The sequence below is a fragment of the Olea europaea genome, chromosome 9, assembly GCF_002742605.1.
Source record: "Olea europaea var. sylvestris chromosome 9, O_europaea_v1, whole genome shotgun sequence".
Lineage (NCBI taxonomy): Eukaryota > Viridiplantae > Streptophyta > Magnoliopsida > Lamiales > Oleaceae > Olea > Olea europaea.
Genome location: NC_036245.1, coordinates 10,352,916 through 10,374,823, shown reverse-complemented (window position 1 = coordinate 10,374,823; position 21,908 = coordinate 10,352,916). Strand labels below are relative to the sequence as shown.

The following is a 21,908-nucleotide window of genomic DNA, read 5'->3' as shown; positions in this document are numbered from 1 at the left end:
ATAGGAAAATTTTGAATTTACGTGTAATATTATTTTATTGAAAAATGTGAGATTGAAATGATGTTAAATCACTATTTAAGAATTTATTTTTTGAAGGAATGCCGCTCAATTAGGGTGTAGTCTGTCTACTTATTTTGCATTTATTTCTCTCTAATTTTTTCCAAAGCGTTTTAGGTAAATAGCACAAAACTATCTCTACCTTTCAATGTCATTGTGTAAACCTCCATTAGCTTTTATTTTTTGGTATTTTCACCTCTATTTCCACCATTCATTGCGTAAAAGGCAATTTTCATCATTTTTCCCAATAAAAAGACGATTTTACTTTCCTATTTAAATAAAACAAAAAAAGTAATGAAATGAAAGGATAAAGAACTAATTGCAACAATAATCCCAAATTTTCAAAAAATTATAAATTAATCACAAATATATAATTAAAAATCAAAACTATGAAAAACAAGGATCATTCATCTTCTTTCTCCATACACTATTATTCTTGACTTTTTTATATTTATTTATTCCTCCAAGAAAAGTGTTTCTAGGTTATAATTTCTCATACTTTACCCAATTTTCAGATTTTTACATTTTTCGATACTTATGTGTGCACACGATTTGCGCACTTTCGGACAATGTAAAAAAGGATGCTCTCTTCAAACTTCTCAGAAAAGATAGAACGCGAACCCGAATTCAAATACGGTGGTGATGAATTTATAGAGAGAGTGAACTAGGAAATGAAGATAATGGGCCAGAACATGAAAGATTGAATTTTGTCTAGAAAGCAAACTGTGATCCAATGGAAATTTATAAAGACATTAGAGATGCTGTAAAGTCTGAAAAGCAAAGTTGGGCTAATTGGGATGCTTTAACTGAGATTTTTAGGTCACTTTCCAAGTCCGATTTGGCATCGAATCAAGCCCTAGCTGTTTATATTGGTGCCTCATTTTTTCTCACTGCTGATCATGAGTTCTGTAAGTTTTTCTTCAAGAAGTGTAAGACTGATTTAGAGTACTTGGTATCGCTTGGCCCTGGTGACGAGGCTGATAAGTTTTTGTTGAGTTTTGTATAGAAGAGTTTCCAGATGAGATTAAGAGGTTTAGGAAAATGGTGGACTCAGCTGACTTGACGAAGCCACACATTTGGTTCACTTTTTGCTAGAGCAATGAAGTGGTAGCATTTAAATTTGGGAGCTTGGGAATTGTATGAATCTTTAGATGCTTGCTTTGTACCAGAACATGGAGGAAGAAGATGAATGGTTTTTATTTTTTAGTTTTGATTTCTAATTATATATATTTGTGATTAATTTGTAATTTTTTGAAAATTTTGGACTATTGTTGTAATTAGCTTTTTATCTTACCTTATCTTTTTTGTTTTATTATTATTATTTTTAGAAAAATTGATTATAAGGACCTTGTGAGTAATAAAAGGTGAAAACATGGGTAAAAATGTCAAAAAATAAAAAAATATGAACATTTTGTACAGGTGTGCTTGTTTTGTGTATAATCGTGGTTGACAATTAGACACATGGAAGTGAGATCCACACTGTCCCTCCTCATTAATGATGGCAATTTGTCCCGTCCCGTCCCGTCCCGAATGGGGCAAAAAAACCCGCCCCGTCGTGGGGCGGGGGCGGGGGCGGGCGCGGGGCGAGGATGCCCTGTCCCGAACCCGCCCGTGAAGAAAAAGTAAAAAAAAAATTTAAAAATGATTTAATTTCTAGACAATTCATCCGTTAAAAACTTATTTTAAATTTGTATTTTATTTTCTAATAATAACATAATTCGAAACTTTCAAAATGTAAAAAAATAAAATAAAATTAAACGGGGCAACAAACAGAGCTAAAAGTTACCCCGTCCCCGCCCCCGTCTATGGTGGAGCGGGGCATGGGGTTTTAGCCAAATGGGGCAGGGCGGGATGGGGCTACCCCACCTCGAACCCGCCCCGTTGCCATCACTACTCCTCATGTGAGTATGTCAATTGGAATTGTCAACCTAGGTTGTATAAGAAGAATTATTCATTTAGTATTTACCCTTTTTCTAAATTGGAGGCTAATAAAAAATGCTTAAGACGAGGAATAGACATATTTGTCTATTTTCACTAATTTTCCCAGAAAAACAACTGGTGAAAAGACAGATATTATGGTCCTCAAATCGATCCTCAAAACATGAAAATTGCACGTGAGAATCATATATCAGAATCTGACTCACACGTTTGGAAGCAAGAAAACTACGTCGAACATTCCAATTGCTGGAACTTCTCCTCCACTTATTGCATCCTAAGTTATCCTCTAAGTATCTCAGTTCCGGTATGCCCTAATTTTCTTCATCTGCTAAGAAATGGAATTTCAAACGCAAAAATAAGTATATAACCCACCAAATTCGCAGAGATCATCGTACTCCATGTCCTCTCTGAAACTCCCAGTGTCTTTAGATAACAGCTCGTACGAGTCGAAGAAAAGGTTTGATGTCAAATCATTGAGACTCCATTCTATTTGTTCATTTTCTGGTTATGTAAATATACACGGTGCATTTTTTGTAAATCCCATTTGTAAACTGAAGCACGTTAGAGTTTCTAGAATTGACACTGAATGTCATGAAACCTCTGAGGAAAATTTGGTCAATTTCTCGACCCTGGATAAAGATGTGGCTAGTGATCGTGATTTAGGTCTAGAAAGCCAGGATTTTTATGGGGGTTTTCAGAAAGGAAGAGTGAATGTTTGCAAAACATCCCGGGGTGCAAAGACAGTGAAGAAAAATACTGAATTGAGGGCGAATTTTCGAAAAAATGTGAAAAAAAATGAGAAGGAAGAAAAGCCCATGATTGTACATGAGGCAATTAGGGTAGACAATACCTTGGAGGGTAAAAATTTGGTAGATTTTGATGTTAGTAGTCTTGGGCACGAGTTGAGCTCCGAGCGTTGTAATGTACTCTTGAAACAGTTTGAGAAAGGAAGTGATAACAAAGCGTTGAGTTTTTTCAAATGGATGAGAAGTAATGGGAAGTTGACGCAGAATGTGATTGCCTACAATTTGATTTTGAGAGTTTTAGGTAGGACAGAGGATTGGGATGGAGCGGAAGCTATGATTAAAGAGATGGTTAGTGACTCGTCGTGTGAGCTTAATTGTCAGGTTTTTAATACCCTTATTTATGTTTGCTATAAGAGGGGACTAGTGGAGTTAGGTGCAAGATGGTTTAGGATGATGTTGGAAAATGGGGTTCGTCCTAATGTTGCTACTTTTGGAATGCTCATGAGTCTTTATCGGAAGGGTTGGGTTGTTGAGGAAGCAGAATTTACATTTTCTGAGATGCGGAATCTGAAAATTACCTGTGAGTCGGCTTATTCAGCCATGATTACAATTTATACACGAATGGGTTTGTATGAAAAAGCTGAAAATGTAATTGACTTTCTGAGAGAAGATTCAGTTGTTTTGAATCTGGAGAACTGGTTGGTTCTGCTTAATGCTTACTGTCAGCAGGGGAAGTTGAATGAGGCTGAACAGGTCTTGGATGAAATGAAAGAAGCTGGCTTTTCCCCCAATATAGTTGCATACAACACTATGATCACTGGGTATGGAAAAGTGTCGAATATGGACTATGCACAACGATTGTTCCAGAACCTTAAAGAAGTTGGGGTGGTTCCTGATGAAACAACGTATAGGTCCATGATTGAAGGTTGGGGTCGGGCGTGCAATTATATTGAGTCAAAATTTTACTATCTTGAACTCAAAAGGTTGGGTTTCAAACCTAACTCGTCAAACTTTTACACAATGATAAATTTGCAGGCCAAGCATGAAGATGAAGAGGGTGCCATCAGAACTATAAATGACATTTTGATGATTGGTTGTCAGGAGTCCTCCATCCTAGGTATAGTTTTACAAGCATACAAAAAGGTTGATAGATTCGATAAATTGCCTTTGATTTTGAAAGGCTCTCTGTATGACCATGTTCTCATAAGTCGAACATCTTGCTCCATTCTTGCAATGGCTTATGTAGAAAATTGCTTGATTGATGATGCACTAAAACTTCTAAGGGACAAGAAGTGGGAGGATTCTATATTCGAGGACAACTTGTATCATCTGTTAATATGTTCATGCAAAGATTTAGGAAATTTTGAGAATGCTGTCAAAATATTTACTTGCTTGCCAAAATCCAATAACCCTAACTTACACATTATCTCAACAATGATTGACATTTACAGTTCAATGAGCTTATTTTCTGAGGCTAAGAATCTGTATCTAGAGTTGAAGACTTCAGATGTTAAATTGGACATGATAGCCTTCAGCGTTATTGTAAGAATGTATGTCAAATCTGGGTCTTTAATTGAGGCCTGCAGTATTTTGGAAATAATGGAGAAACAGAAGGATATCATACCAGATGTTTATCTTCTTCGTGATATGCTCCGCATTTATCAGAGGTGTTTCATGCATGATAAATTGTCGGATCTTTACTACAGAATTTTGAAAGATGGAGTAATCTGGGATCAGGAAATGTATAATTGTGTGATCAATTGTTGTGCCCGTGCATTACCCGTGGATGAACTTTCAAAGCTTTTTGATGAGATGCTTCAGCGTGGATTTTCCCCAAACACTATTACCTTCAATGTGATGCTCCATGCGTATGGAAAATCCAGGCTATTCAAGAAGGCAAGGAAAGTATTTTGGATGGCTAAGAAACGGGGACTCGTTGACGTTATATCTTACAACACTATCATAGCTGCATATGGGCAAGGCAATTACTTAAAGAATATGTCTTCTGCTGTCAGAAAAATGCAATTTGATGGTTTTTCGGTTTCTCTTGAAGCATACAATTGCATGCTGGATGCCTATGGGAAAGAGGGCGAAATGGAAAAGTTTAGAAGTGTCTTACAGAGAATGAAGGATTCTAGTTGTGCATTTGATCATTACACTTACAATATCACAATTAACATTTATGGAGAGCAAGGATGGGTTGAAGAAGTTGCTGATGTGCTAAAGGAATTGAAAGAATCTGGAATTGGACCTGATTTGTGTAGCTATAATACATTAATAAAGGCATATGGAATTGCTGGAATGGTTGAAGATGCTGTGGCTTTGGTAAAGGAAATGAGAGAAAATGGAATAGAACCTGAACGAATAACCTATATTAATCTGATCGCTGCACTGAGAAAGAATGATATGTTTCTAGAGGCAGTCAAGTGGTCCTTGTGGATGAAGCAAATGCGGCTTTGAAGCTTGATCTTTCCTCTCTGCGTCCATTAAGACCTTGAGCTGTAGCATTTGGAGAATCGATACAACGGTAGATGATGCATGTATAAACTCTGTATTTTCTACTTGTGCCTTGTTTGGTAGGTGAAGCATTGGACAGTCTGAAGAACTAAAAGAAGTTGAAACCTTGTCTATAGTATTGTCCGATCCTATCTAATATCACCATAGCAAACATGCCCTTGGAGATCATTCTAAGCCATCTTGAAGAGAAAATATGAATAGTGACTTCTTTAAATTTTGTTTTGCAGGACGTGGACACTATTCTTTCATACATGCAATATGAATAACTAATGTCGACTATATGGGGTCTGAAGTGTTTACTATCCTTATGCAGCTTCAGGTAGGAGTATTTCTTGTATTGTTGATTCCTTATGTATTGTATCTAACTGTTGTAGATTGCTTAAGTAATTATACGATTTTCGTTTCCTTCAATGTACTATAAGAAACTACAAGGCACCATAATCTGTAAGAGTGAATTTTACTAATAACAGAATATACAGAGTTTTTACCATTAATAATAAATGCTTGTGCTCTTTTCCTTCTTTTCATAATGTGCCTTCGCTCTTGATGTTCTGTGTCTGTTGAATAGAGATAGATACTAGAGTTAATAAATAACTGCTGAATTGTTACTTCTGATACTTCACCTCTATGATTAAGCCAAACTGGTATAGATTGAATTATCTTATTTGAGCAATATGTTGCTTTCCATTGCTGTAATACACGTTTCAATGGAGTTCTACACCATCGTGACATGTTTAGTATGATGGATTGTATTGGACAAGATTAAAAAGAGAAAAAACTAAAATCTTATACTATACTATTTTGTCATGTTTAGTATAACGTACTATGCATGCTTAAAAGTGAGATTAAAATTGCGGCTCACATTTTTATGTTAAGATGATAACTAAATATAAAGCAACCACAACATAGGATCTTACGAGCGAGAGTTGGATACTTGGACACATAAAGGAGTATACAGTAGATTGAAATATTAGCTATATTGCCAACTAAATTATTTGATAATCAGACATCCAGCAAGCAAAACAGGCAACTGATTGCTTTTGATTTTAAGGTTTCTTCAATTTATCTCTGTTTTCTCCATCCCCAACACCTCCCCTGCCGCCAGCATCTCCACCTAGTACACCTCCAACTCCTCCACCAAATCTGCCACCTCCTCCAAAGCCATGCCTTTCCCCACCACCAATACCTGCTCCAACCTCGCTGCCAATACCAGCTCCTATACCTCCAACATCTCCAACTTCACCACCAATTCTTTTGCCTATTCCTCCACCAGCACCCACTCCTCTCCAGCGAACTACACCAACTCCTCCACCCCCACCTATTCCACCACCAGCACTGCCTCCTACATCTCCACCAAATCCTCCACCCAAACCACCACCAGTTCCTTTACCTATTCTTCCACCAGCACCACCTCCTATTCCTCCACCTCCACCACCACCACCACCACCAATTACTCCTCCACCCCCACCACCACCTATTCCTCCACCAATGCCACCTCCTATCCCACCACCACCAATTCCTTTGCCTATTCCTCCAGTGCCACCTCCAATTCCTCCACCTACACCACCACCAACTCCACCCACGCCTCCACCAATTCCTCCACCGCCACCTCCACCTCCACCTATTCCTCCACCAGTGCCACCTCCGAACCCTCCACCTCCACCACCACCAATTCCTCCACCCACGCCTCCACCAATTCCTTTACCTATTCCTCCAGTGCCACCTCCGATCCCTCCACCTATTCCTCCACCAGTGCCACCTCCTATCCCACCACCCACACCACCACCAATTCCTTTGCCTATTCCTCCACCACCGCCACCTCCTCCACCACCAATTGGTTTACCAACCCCCCCTCTTATGCCTCCACCATTACCACCACCTCCCCCTATAGTATTTCCCGGATCATGTCCACCTCCTTTCCTAGTTCCCTTCCCAATTCTTGCTCCTCCACCTTTTCCTTTTCCAGTTACACCACCACCTCCAATTGCTCCTCCTGCATGATGATGCTTTGTCCCTTTCTTATGGTGCTTTCCACCATCATTATGGCCACCTCCACTGCCTCCCCCAACTCCCCCGCCTACACCACCACCTTTACCAATGCAATCAGGTTTTCCAACAAGACCATCTGGCTCTTTTCCCCGAGTAAATGAATGTTCAATATTTAGTCCGCTCTCTCCACTGCTGTCACCATTACCGTCAACAAACCATTCTGGTTTTTCCTCTTCCCCTGCATTTCCTCTTAATTTCTTACCCTCTACACACCCCACCACCATAACATAAATCACCATTAAAACAAGAAAACCCTTCCCTTCCATTTTGCTTTTCATTTCTGTTTACACGAGACAAATAAAACTTCACGACTATATAAAGAAATTCATGCTCTTGCATTATTAATTATCAACATAAATTCTTTTCCCAACCAACTCTTTCTTTTTGTATTTTTATATTTCTTTGTAACAAGTTACAAGCAATCTAGCTCGAATACCCATGATTGTACGTGATTACTCCATGCATGCATTCATGGCCACCTCTATCTCTCTCTACGGCGATTGGCTCGGGAAAATAATGAGGTCGACGGTGCTCACTTTTTCAATAAACGGTGATTAATTACAGGCGCCATTTCACTGATTTTTTATTTTTTATTTTATTTATTTATTTATTTATTTTTTTGGGACTGTAATATCACAGAGTTTTTGTACCATCGAAGCAGAACGAATTCGATTCGTGAGTTGAAAAGAAGAAGTTGAAAGTAAGAGCCTTAACCAGAGAAGGATAGAAATATCCGACATGCACCGTTTATGCTCACGGACAGCATTAACTAGTTCATAAATGAAAACTAGCTAGGGCTTGAAGACGTGAATCAATTCAATTGTTACCAAGAAAAATTAAGATTTTTTAAATTTTTAAATTTTTTAAATAAAATTCAAACGATTAAAGAAGCAAGAAAATTTTGTTAACCCCTGCTGTGTACACCCATAGTGTCAAGACCATCCCTTTCCTGCATGTAAATATAGTTATAGCAGCATAAATGTAGCTAAAGCAATGTAGAGCATATTATTGGATGATCTGTTCAAAACTTGAATTGCATATATGACTTGAGCAGAATTTCTATTGACTCTTCTTCATCGAGAATAAGTTTGATTGGTCTGAAGTTGACTTTTGGTCATATTGCTTGGACAAACATTTATGTATAGAGACGTACAAATCGTAACGGGTAATTAGTGAGTTGTCGTAGCTTTCTCCGTCGCCCGGCCTGTCGGGAATTTTGAGGAGGCTGGTCTCGATTTCTCGTCTTGTTTCCTCATTTACTTATTTTTTAAAAACAATTTAAATTTAAAAATATAAAAGTAAAATGAGAAAAAAAATGATAACATAAAATTCGGTGGTTCCTCCATGATTCTCCGACTTAACCGGCCGAGGCATTTTGCCATCCGGTAACATGGGGTTTTGCTCCACTTACAGCTCAAGGGTTCGGGCTGGGCCGCCCCTTTTGGAAGATATTTTATGAGAAAATTACCTAGATCCCTTCTTTTCAAGATTACATTTCTAAAACAAGTGGGTAAAAGATTAAATTTCATTAATCAGGTGATAAATACTAATTTTTAAATTAATTAATTACACCCACGCATTCTATCACCCCTAAACACTTCTTTTACCCCATATCCCAATTCATTTTTTAACTCACTGACTCTCTCTTTCTTCTCCAAAAATTTATCAGCACCCTCTTACCCAAAAATCTCATCGGTGGCTTCTTCCCCACCCCCACCCTTTAAATTCCGGCCACCTACCACTTCTCTCGTCGGAGTTTCACACAAATTTCTTCTTTGAAAGCTGATGAGCTTAGATTTTGGGGAAGTGCCAATGTCACCTAAAGCAGAAACAGTGTGGGAGGAGAAGAAAACCCAAATGTGAACGTGGGGACCATATGGTGAAGAACAATCAGATCTACAGCTTCTCTCTCATAATCTTCCTCATCTTTTCGAGAAATAACTGAAAAAAAATCTTTGAAATCTTTATTGAGAAATATTCAGCAATCAACTGGTTTGTGTCTTTTGAAGGTATTGATGGAAGTTAAGGTAGTGATAATTATTGTTATTGATTTGAGTTAAAGATGTTAGTAGTGGTGGTGATTATTATTTTTCTGAACAGATCTGTTGTTTTCATTGGAGATCTGATTTTTTCTGTTCGAGATCTGGTTGTGATTATTTGTGACCTATTTTTTGTTGATTGTGACTGGTTGTGACTTGAGATTGATCTGGTCACAAATAGTCACATTAAATACAAAATTGGTCACAGACCCCGTATAAATTTACCCCAAATCTTTTATCAATTTTTAACCCCACACACTCTATTTCTTCCCCCAAAAATTAGTTCGGCACTCTTTTACCCAAAAATCAGATTTACGACTTCTTTCCCACCCACCCTCTAGATTCCAATCACCCACCACTTCTCTCACTGAAGTTTTACGAGAGAAGTGTGGTGGTGCTAGTTGGTGTTTTTTGAAGGGTTGGTGGAAGTTATGGTAGTAATGATTGTTGTGGATTTGAGGTGAATGTAGTATTTATGGTCATCAATTTGAATTAAAGATGTTTGTGGTGGTAATGGTTATTATTTTTCCAAACAAATCTGTTGTGGTGGTTTGGAGATCTGATTTTTTTAGTTCGAGATCTGATTGTAAGTGTTTGTGACCAATTTTGTATTGATTGTGACTGATTATGACTTGAGATTGATGTGGTCACAGACATCACACTGAATACAAATTTGGTCACAATTAGTCACACCCAAGGCAAAGTTGGTCACGGTGATTCTCAGATAACATAAGTCAATAAATTTGCCACATGTAACACAGGTATGGTTATAGATAACACGGTTGCAAATCTAATAACTGTAATGCACCACTACAACCATCACAAATTTTGGAGATTTTTCTATCACCGAAGTCGAAACAATTGGTGGAATAGTCGCTGGAGCAGTTTGCCAAAGTAGTCACCGGAGCGTTTGCCGCAGCAGTTTCTCGGAACGGTCGCCGGAGTTGCTGCCTGAACGGTCGCCGGAGAAGGAGCCGATGGCTATCTCCGGTGGAGAGGTAAAGGGAAGGTGGTGTAGTGGCGTGATAAGATGGGGTGAGTGAGGTGACATGGAGTGGAAATAATTAATGTATATTATAGTTTAATATTTAATAAATATATTTACCACCTGATTTTTGAAATATTTCAATGAGTTTATTATTTATGAAATGTGTTTTTATAATGTTGTAGTTATGTAGTCTTCCCATATTTTATTGTTCGTGCACTTAGTTGGGTTTGTTCCTTTTGCCTTGTTTGGGCTGAAAGAGTAGGATCGGCCCACTATCTCCCTTGGGTTTAATGGGCTTCCCAGTTGTTATTTACGAACACGTTTTCATTAAGGAAATTACATTTGGGTTCTCGGATCTTGATTTAATGCAAAAAATTATTTATTAGGACATTTTAGAAGTAAAATAGATAAATACGAACATGGAAAGAGGGGGGAAAAAAAAGGTATAACAATATCGTTTTCCATTCCTCCACCCGGCTCTTGCTTGTTCTCCTTTTAGCTTATTCGGCACACAATTTTGGGGCAAAATGGATTTGGGGTATTCATGAGAACATGAAAATTGGTTCTTATTTTTCATTTTCCTCTTTATTTATTCTTTTATTTTAACTAAAAATAAAAGTATAGTTGTCATTTTAGTTTTTAACCATAACAGTCATATTTATCATTATAATTATTTGTCATACTTCTTCATTATCAAGAATTCAAGACTAATACTTAACATGTCTCTTTCATTTGCTAACCAAATTTATTTTTTCGTTGAAGATTCACAAATTTTATAACTAATGAAGACAAAACTAAAATTTTTGATTTTTGTCTGCTTAGACTCTATAGTGACGTTGAACTACCTTTGACAACGTAAATTGAGAATGATTTATTTATCATTTTTAATTTTATAAATGACATTGCCTACCATCCTTTTGTTTTTGGTTTATTAAAACCATTTCAAAGTCATACTTGCCTTGTATAACAATGTGCTTGACTTGTGTCCAGCACAAGTCACATAATGTGCAAGTCAATTGGGTCATGAACCAGTCAAAATTTATCGGCACAGACTATCCGTTAAACACAATAAATCATACAAATTCACTAAAGGTCAACATTTGTTTATTTATTTATTTATTTTTGGGTGTTGCAAACCCCGTCCATCATTAAATTTTACATCGTGCATTGCCTCGCAATAAATTTTTTTTTGTTGTTGTTGGATATTCGATAAATGTCTCTGTTTATTGGAGCTACTTTTGCATAAGACTTTTAATTAACTTTTCTACTCTATAATTGTTTCTCTATCTGTAATTAAAAAGAGAAAAAGAAGAAGAGAGAGAAATTTCTAAGTTTCAATTTTTTTTGCCTAACTGAAAAGTAGTTTCTTATATGGAAAGTTCAATATCCGTGTAATTTTGCTTTGTTTGACTAACTTGCCGCCTTATATAGAATAAATGAAATACTACTAGCCTTCGAACGTATACTTTTAATAATATATTCATTGTCGGTATAAAAATATTGAATTCTATATTATATCAATCGCCATTGAATAAATATTAAGGTCATATGTGATAGGCGTAAAAATTTTGTGTATAGAAAAATGTCATTCATTTTTACTGACAAACTCATGTTATTGTATTCATTGTTGTTGTAAAGATACCAAATTCACAATTCTGAAATCGTATTGAATTCATCTGCTACTAGTCTTTGCATATTACTTATTTTGAAGCAGGTACTTATAATATTTTATTCATTGTCGGTGTAAAATATTGAATTCTCAATTTTGAAATTCGTATATCTCTAGTTTTTGTATGTATATATATTATATTAATAGCCGGTGAATAAATATTGTTGGTGCTTGTTTCTTCTTCTTGTGTTCGTCCAAAATTTGAGGTCTATCAAATGATGTACGAGGTGGAGAATTGTGAGAAGGAAGGAAGCAAGAAGAGAAGAAAGGGAAGAGAAGGCAAGCAGCGCCTAGGCGCTGCCCAGTTTCTGCCGAAGCAGAAACTGGGCGCCTAGGCGCCCCGAATGCAGAAGGGAAGCAGAATATTGGCGCCTAGGCGCCACTTCCATGGCGCCTAGGCGCCCCGGCATGTATATATATATATATATGCATTTTTTCCCTCTTTCATAGCACAACATACACAACCCAAGACCTAGAGAGAAAAGAGAGAAAACTTTGGAGAGAATTTTTACAAGTTGAAGGTGTTCATCTTGGGTATAAATTCAAAGGTATTTTCTTTCTTGGAGATTAACTTGAGGCTTGTTCAAGTAATCCAAACACATTGAATTTCATATATTCTATTGGAAATCATTTCTTCCTCATTTTCTTGTTCTTAAAGTGTTTTGGAAATTTTCACTTTGCCAACTTAGTTTGATCTTTGGGCATTCATTGGGAGGTGTTTTCCCAACAATATCCTGAGAACACTCATGAACAAAATGAGAAATAGAAACATGCACGCAAGCATGAAAATTTATAACTTACTTTAAGTATGAAAGCTATTTTATCTTGCTATTAACGAAAAATGTGATTGCAATGTTAAAAATTTAAAAAACTTTAAAACTAGAAACGTGAGAACTTCAAAACCTTAATTCCTTTATTACTAAGATCTTCCAATTCAAATCACCAAGAAAATTAATTAATGAGGAACATACCTTAATTGTTTGGGAATGATTTTTTATTATTGGACCTTGATTTCGGATCTTGAATCTTGAAGCATGAACTACAATCTTTTCATGTTTTGACTTCTTCACTTTTAATCTTGAATTTTGCCTCCTTCCATTCTTTCATTCTTGTTCTTGATTTTGCTTTTTGATCCATAATTGTTGATTTTTGATTGTGAGTTTTGGATCTTCCTCTTCAATATGTTTTCTATTTTATTCTTGTGTTGATGATATGACATAAAGAATGAGAAATTGCATATGAATTGGAGATCATAACCATATATATAATTTTCATATGTATCTCGCCCATCATAAAATACAATTATAAGCAAATCTGGTTTATAATCTGACCCACATTTCATATTTGACATCTTCACTTTTAATCTTGAAATTTACCTCCTTCGATTCTTTAATTCTTGTTCTTGATTTTGCTTCTTGATCCATAATTTTGATTCTTGAATTCTTTCTTCTTGATCTTGATTGTGATTTTTGGATCTTCCTTTTTAATATATTTTCTCTTGTATTCTGAGATGACGTAAAAAATGAGAAATTGCATATGAATTGGGGGACCATAGTTTTATATATAGTTTCCATATGTATTTCGTCCATTATGAAATACAATTATAAAGGAATCTGGTCTATACAGATATAATTCAACTCACACTTTATTTAGAAGTCCTAAACTCAATTATTTAATTCTTTATTAGATCACTTTAATTTTGAGCTTAACTTTAAGATAGTCTTTATATACAATTAATTACATATGTCGACCTACATGGCAAATTAAAAAATTTCCCATGCAATGTCTCCTCACACCTATAAAGAGTAGTTTACATGATTGCATCACATTAATTATTTTAACGAGTTCATCCATTTTTTTAAGATTCAAACAAACTCTTTATATATGAAATTTAAAGTAAAAAGTTGATTCGATTCTCCAATTGTAGAGAGCTAAATTACTCTCCATATAGAACTTCGGTAATTTCATTTTTTTATTTTACATTTTCCCATGCATCTATTTCAATTAGAGAGAAAAAAATTGAATCTTTGTAAGAGGGTGAGGGGAAATCCTAATGGAAAAAAATAAAAATAGATATTTAATATAAAGAGTGTTGTTGGACTTGCATAAGAACTTTTACTCTTTGCGTTTAAATATTCTTCAAGATGCTCTTTATTATTTTAGAAATGCTGCTCTTCAAATTAAAGAGAGATTCTTACTTTTTATATATCACAAACTGCCTCTTATATATTTAGTTAGAAAACGAATAATTCTTACTTTTTATTTACTATAACGAATAAATAAAATGAGTGCTTCAGAAAAACTAATCCGAGAAATAAAATAAACTTGAAGACATTGGATAATAGCACTTGTTTGGAAAAGTTTTTTTTATGTGTTAATATGCATTTAATTGTTTTAAGTGAGATTTATTCATAGTTTTTAAAACGAATGAGATCCCATTAGCTATTTTTCCTCATGTTTTTGTTGTTTTATTGCATTCTTTTATTTTTTGATTATTCAAAGAGAAAGACAAATCCATCATTTAGTAACCAAAATGGAGGAAAAGACGAGTTTTGCTCCATAAATAAAAGGTGGGGTGGATTAGGCTTAAAACAAGTCGAGGATAAATTTTGTTTATGTTTAATAAAAACCATTACAAAGTTATACTTCACATGTATCAGCGAAGTGTTTTAACTTGTGTCCAGCACAAGCCCCATAATTGGTAAGTCAATTGGGTCACGAACAAGTCAAAAAAGGTTGGCACAGATGATCCATTAACACAATACATCATATAAATTCCCAAAAATTCCATACCATTTTTTAAAAACTTTTTGCAAAAATACTTTCCCATTTTCTTCATGTTTTTTGTGGGTTGCAAGCCCCATCCATCATTACATACAGCAGGCATTGTCTGGTAATAACCTTTTATTTGTTGTTGAATATTTGATAAATTTCTTTGTTAACATATATTATTATAGCTGTCTTTGTAAAGACTCTTGAGTAACTTTTCTAATTTATAATCCTTTCTATGTATAGGTGCTAAAAAAAAAAAAAAGAAAGAAAAGAAAAGAAAGATAAATTTCTAAGCTTTTGTTTTTGTGCCTATTTGAAAAGTAGTTTTTTCACATGGAAAGTTCAATATTCATATTATTTTTCTTTGTTTGACTAACTGACCACCATATATATTGAATTCTCAATTTTGATATTCATATTGAATTCAAATATTACTAGTCTTTGCATGTTTGTATATTATATTAATTGCCGGTGATTAAATAATAAAGTAAACTGTGACGGGCGGGAAACATTTGTGCTTAGGAAATGTTAATCATTTTAAGAGATAAACTCATAATATTATATTCATTGTCGGTGTAAAGATATTGAATTCGCAATCTTGAAATCGTCGATGAAAAATATTAAGGTCAATCGTGATAAGCAGAAATGATAATGCATAGAAAATATTAGTCATATTCCAAGATAATCTCATAATATCATATTCATGATCAGTGTAAGGATATTGAATTCACAATTTTGACATTTTGTTCGACTTGATGTATCACTAGTCTTTGTATTTATAAATTTATATTAATCGCCGGTTAATAAATGAAGGTTATTTGTGATGGCAGAAAAGTTTGTGGCTTCATGCATAGAAAATGTTACTACTTTCTGGAGATAAAGCCAATAATTTTTTTTATCAATGTAAAATTATTGAAGTCATAATTTTAAATACATAATGAGTTTTTGTATTGCCAGATTTTGAAAGTATACATGCATATTATATTTACCGTTCATGGATAACATTAAGAACATTTGTAAGTGACAAAAAGGATTTATAGGAAAATATTAATTTGTTTTCAAATATAATATTTTATTCATTGTCCATATTCACTTACTGAAATCACAATTGAATATGTATAAATCTTTGAATGCATCATGTAATATTGACCGAGAATAAGCGCATGTTGAAAAATTCATTTGTGACCGCTTGAAGGTCTTGTGCATAAAAAATGTTTCTAGTTTTCATATGTATACTCATAATATTGAACAATATTGTGTACAGGAAAGTTTTGCTGGAAAATATATAGAATTCCATTTGATAGATTTTCATTTGGTATGGTAAATAAATAAATAAAAATAAAAACTATACAAGTGCTGTCATCTTAGCACATGTAAAATTGTCTTAATAGTTTATCTGTACAAATAACTTAAATGCATAATATTTGTTTTTATACATTATTGATATATAAATATCAGATTCACAATTTTGAAATAAATATCAAGGTCATTTGTGATAGGTAGAAAATGCTCGAAAATTAGAAATGTTACTCGTTTTTAAACAAATACTCATAATATTTTATTCACTATTGGTGTAAAATTTTCAGGTTACAATTTTGAAAACATATTGAATCTATATATTATCAGTCTCTACATGTCTCTATTTATTAGAGTTACATTTGTGTAAGAATTTTAACTAACTTTTCCACTTTATAATTGTTTCTCTATCTGTAATGAAAAAAATAAAAATAAAGAATGACAGATAAATTTCTAAGTTTCAATTTCTGTGCCTAACTGAAAAGTAGTTTTTATATGGAAAGTTCAATATTCGTGTTATTTTGCTTTGTTTGACTAACTTGCAGCCATATATAGAAAAAATGGAAATGCTACTTGTCTTCGAATGTAAACTTGTAATATTATATTCATTGTCGGTATAAAAATATTGAATTCTCAATTTTGAAATTCATATTGAATTCAAATATTACTATCTTTGCATGTATATTTATTTTATCAATCGTCAATGAATAAATATTAAGGTCATATGTGATAGGCGGAAAAAGGTATGTGTATAGATAATATTAAGATCACTTGTAAGTGACAAGAAGGGTTTATAGGAAATGTTACTTCAACCATGTTTGAGCCACATTATTTTTATAAGAATGTATCTTTGAATAGTGCATTGATGGGAAATGAGAGTAAACAACAAGGAAAGTTTTGGATTTACGTGTAATATTATTTTATTAAAGAATGTGTGGTTGAAATGATGTCAAATCACTAATTAAAAATATATATATTTTTAAAGAATATGGGTCAAACAGAATCGAATTCAAATGTATAGTAATTTATTGTTTGTATAACCACATTGAAACCAAAACTTTGAAATTCAAATTGAATTCCGAGGCTTATAAGTGAGGTACATTTTACTTATCAAAGAAATATCTCAATTTCAATGCTTATATTTGAATTTTGTTGACACCTTTGAGTACCTATATTGGAGTAGTTTTAGCACCAAATCACCATTTCTATCATTATTTAAACAAATTTATAATCCTATCCTTCAATGATAGCCTCACAATGCGGGTATTTGACAAATCTTAAAGGATCTAGTTGAAAAGGTCAATCCATTTTTTTTTTTTAATTGTTGAACAAGTGGAAGTGGAGTCAGTCAACCGTATTCAATCAAGAAAAAAGTGACGTTTTTATGTGGAAGACTATTTTTAGTAACAATTAAGTCAAAATTTTATAAATTCTTAATTGACCACATTTTTCATCTTTGCCCATTTAAAAAATATTATATATATATATATGTGTATATTATTAATATTTTCAGTTTTATTTTATATATATATATTATTAATATTTTCAGTTTTATTTTAACTGTGAATATGGTATAAATATGCAAGTAGCACTTGCGCTTCCGTTTTTAACTTTGTACTTGAGAAAGGAAACCACTAAGAATTTGAGACCGACTTTTTCTAATTGAGTTATTATAAATTTCCACTATCTAGTACCAACCAAATATATGATCTGCATATAATTAATTGCTGCTATCTTCTTGCATTATAAATAAATAAATTTTTTCTACTTTTTACTTATTTAAATATGTCTATAAATAAAATATATTTTATATTTTTACTTATTATCTATATATTGACTTGTTTAAATTAGAATGATTTTTAAATATCAAAACATGTGTCAAAACATGTTTAATTGACGTATATATATATATTATTATTATTATTATTATTATTTTGAAAAATGTTTTGGAAACCAGTCTGAAAACTATAACTGGTTCCCGGTTCTAGGTTTAATTGACCACTATTCTGGTTATTTGACTGGTTATTAAATAATTGGTTATTTTAGTATAATTGGACCGAATTTTGGCCTGGTTCTCGACTTTACCGATTGAATTAGCCAGTTTGGTCTGGTGTTATAAACATTGTCAAATATAAATATTGTCAAATAATTAAAAGAAGGAAAGATTATTTTAACAAACTAAAACTATACTTAATTTAATTATTGATCATGTCAAGCATATTTTATATTATTCTCACTATGAAATTTTTTCATATTTTAGGTAAGACACGTATGCGAATTGGAGGGTTCTTTACATAAGTAAAGAAAATCATTAAGGGATGGACAAAGGCTTCGAGAAAAATCTATCTATGTCCGGCAAACTTAGAATAGAAAGTTCTAAAGTCGTTTGAACTTCTCCATTGTGTTCTGACTGGTTGATGTTCCAGTGGAGTATATCAAAGCAAAAATCATGTTCTTCAACATTAATTGAAGCGAACACTCATGTGCGTGAATGATATAATCCTACTCAAAGATTAGGCTACTTGGCGTGAGTTAAAATTGATGAATCTTATACAAGGAGTGATTACGGTCGAATACAATAGTGAAGTGACGATAAAGTTAAAACTGGAGGGTTTGATTACACTTTTCTAACAAATCAAAAGGAATAAGAAAATGAGTGAATAGTTCTTTATCTCTTATGATTTGTTTAGTTAATTTTGCCAAATTATTAAACCGAACATTGTTGATCTTTATTTAATTTCACAATAGATTATATCTTGTAGAACACATATGTATTAAGCTGTCTCAGTCAAAATTGTGAGTAAAACTGCTTCTAAAAAGTGTTGACTGAAACAAATAATTGAGACAAATTGTTTAAATTAACTAGGTTTTATTACTAATAGTGTCAAGTCATTTTTATTTAGTCATTTCGTGAGAATTATAAATACTACTCATTTCTCTATCACTTATTTTTATCTAATTAGAATTTAAATCGATTATAAACAACTTTCAAACATCCTTAATTCATCAACTGGCATTTTGTTACATTTCTACAAAACTATGTCTCGTGCGTTGAGATTAAGCCATAATCTCTATCTTGAGAGTACTCATGAACAAAATGAGAAATAGAAACATGCACGCAAGCACGAGAATTTATAACTTACATTAAATATGAAAGCTGTTTTAACTTGCTATTAACGAAAAAGTGATTGCGATGTTGAAATTTTATGAAACTTTAAAACTAGAAACTTGAGAAATTTAAAACCTTATTCCTTTATTACTAAGATCATCCATGTCAAATCAACACGAAAGTTAATTAATACAGAACATATATTAATTATTTGGGAATTATTCTTTATTACTGGATCTTGAACCTTGATGCATGAACTGCAATCTTTTCATATTTGACTTCTTCACTTTTAATCTTGAAATTTACCTCCTTCTATTCTTTAATTCTTGTTCTTGATTTTGCTTCTTGATCCATAATTTTGATTCTTGAATTATTTCTTCTTGATTCTTGATTGTGATTTTTGGATCTTCTTTTTTAATATATTTTCTCATGTATTCTAAGATGACGTAAAAAATGAGAAATTGCATATGAATTGGAGGACCATATTTTTATATATATTTTTCATATGTATTTTGTCCATTATGAAATACAATTATAAAGGAATCTGGTCTATACAGATATAATCCGACTCACACTTTATTTAAAAGTCCTAACCAATTATTTAATTTTTTATTAGATCACTTTAATTTTGAGCTTAACTTTAAGATAGTCTTTATATGCAATTAATTACTTCTGTCGGCCCACATGACAAATCAAATAATTTCCCAACATGCAATGTCTCCTCACACCTATAGAGAGTAGTTTACATCATATTGTTTATTTTAAAGAGTTCATCCAATTTTTTAAGATTCAAACAAACTCTTTATATGTGAAATTTAAAGTAAAAAGTTTATTTGATTCTCCAACTGTGGAGAGGTAAATTACTCTCTATGTAAAGCTTTGATAATTTCTCTTTTTATTTTACATTTTCCCATGCATCTATTTCAAATAGAGAAAAAAAATAGAATCTTTGTAAGAGGATGAGGGAAAATCCTAATGAAAAATAAAATAAAAATAGAAATATAAAGAGTGTTGTTGGACTTGTATAAGAACTTTTACTCTTTACGTTTAAATATTCTTCTAGATGCTCATTATTATTTTAGAAACGGTGCTCTTCAAAATAAAGAGAGACTCTTACTTTTTATTTACTATAACGAATAAATAAAATGAGTGCTTCAAAAAAACTAATCTGAGAAATAAAATAAACTCAAAGATATTACATAATAGCACTTGTTGGAAAGGGTTTTTCTTTTTTTATGTGTTAATATGCATTAAATTGTTTTAAGTGAGATTTATTTATAGTTTTTGAAACGGTAAGAGATTCCATTTGCAATTTTTCCTTCTGTTTTGTTGTTTTACTGCTTTATTTTGTTTTTGATTATTTAAAGAGAATGACAAATCCACCATTTAAGGAGGGTGTATTTAATTAGCACTTTTGAACACTTTGATGGACTTTTGAAGTGATGATTTCTGTGAATTTCGTGAATCTTTTATATATTTGTATGTAATTAGTGGAAATCTTCCGTAAACATTTATGGACTTTCATTTAAATTTTTTTATAGACTTTCGTAGAATTTGAAAGACTTTTAAAGACTTTCATTCGAAATAGAATTTACGTGGATTTAGTACAATGGTATAAAATTCTCACATCCTACAATTTTCTTTTTCCTTCCCCTCTTTCATGCCATATAATACAAAAAAAAATAAAAATAAAAAATAAAAATTTAAGACCTTAATTAAATAAATAATAATCAATATTATAAATATATATGATAAAAAAATTTAATATTTAATATTATTAATATAATGTACTTTTAAAAATAAATATATTTAAATTTAATTATAAAATTTTGTAATTTAATAAAAAAATAGATATTTTTCACAAAAAAGAGTGAAAAAAGAAAACAACTTACAATAATCCAATTTAATTTTTTCATGGAAAATAGAGATAAACAATAAAAGCGAGCGAAAAAATAAATGAAAATAAATATAATCGATAGAAAAAAATAAATTTTAATCATACCTATCCGTAGAAGGAAAAAGAAAGTCTTCCAAAATCTTGTGATTAATGAAAGATAAAATTTTAAGATTTTATATGAGTACTTTCTATTTAGAAGTTAGTACCCCAGAGACTTTTATAAAAATATCTAGAAATCATTAAAATTGGAATACCCAAGACTTATAAAGACTTCTAAAAAGTTTTAATTGGATACACCATAACTTTTAGAGATTTTTAAAAGTTTATAAAAGTCTCAATTAAATACATCGTGATTTTTAGAGACTTCTTAAAAATCTATAAAAGTCTCAATTGAATTTATCAATACTTTTTGAGAGTATAAAAAAGAATTGAATATCTCTAAACTTTTGAAATTCCAAAAAATCATTAAAAGTATTAATTGAATACACCCCCCTTAGTAACCAAAATGAAGGAAAAGACGAGTTTTGCTCCATAAATAAAAGGTGGGGGTGGATTAGGCTTAAAACAAGTTGATGATAAATTTTGTATATGTTTAATAAAAACCATTCCAAAGTCACTTCACATGTATCAACAAGATTTAAGCTTTAGGTACAATAAAATCTCAACAGATTCCATGCAAGGTGCTGTCGTGGCAGCTTCCTGTTTTCCTGCTTTTCCCTTTTTTATCTCCTTCCAATGAAATTCAGTCAAGGGTTGTTTCTGTAACTTTTCTGTGAAATTTTCGTGTACTTATAGCACAATATCACAAAGTGTTTAAACTTGTGTCCAGCA

The 21,908-nt window shown here is 32.6% G+C and overlaps 2 protein-coding genes across 4 annotated transcripts; one reads left to right on the top strand and one right to left on the bottom strand.

Moving 5' to 3' along the window:
- Positions 1-2,110: 2,110 nt before the first annotated feature.
- On the top strand, positions 2,111-5,748 carry LOC111399630 (pentatricopeptide repeat-containing protein At4g30825, chloroplastic). 3 transcript variants are annotated; one of them, XM_023027057.1, is made up of 2 exons: positions 2,111-5,281; positions 5,486-5,748. In XM_023027057.1, exon 1 carries the CDS (start codon positions 2,394-2,396, stop codon positions 5,199-5,201), a length of 2,808 nt encoding a protein of 935 aa, XP_022882825.1. In that variant the 5' UTR covers positions 2,111-2,393; the 3' UTR covers positions 5,202-5,281; positions 5,486-5,748. The 3 variants fall into 3 exon arrangements, with proteins under 3 accessions (XP_022882825.1, XP_022882826.1, XP_022882824.1); XM_023027058.1 differs by having other exon boundaries at positions 2,111-2,816; positions 2,853-5,693; XM_023027056.1 differs by having other exon boundaries at positions 2,112-5,268; positions 5,486-5,693.
- Positions 5,749-6,304: 556 nt separating this feature from the next.
- On the bottom strand, positions 6,305-7,573 carry LOC111399941 (glycine-rich cell wall structural protein-like). Its single transcript, XM_023027422.1, has one exon. It carries the CDS (start codon positions 7,571-7,573, stop codon positions 6,305-6,307), a length of 1,269 nt encoding a protein of 422 aa, XP_022883190.1.
- Between the last annotated feature and the right edge of the window lie 14,335 nt (positions 7,574-21,908).

What these genes read in the sequence shown, in the direction of transcription:
- LOC111399630 (XM_023027057.1), top strand. Translation starts at nt 2,394, where the DNA reads ATGTCCTCTCTGAAACTCCCAGTGTCTTTAGATAACAGCTCGTACGAG.
- LOC111399941 (XM_023027422.1), bottom strand. Translation starts at nt 7,573, where the DNA reads ATGGAAGGGAAGGGTTTTCTTGTTTTAATGGTGATTTATGTTATGGTG.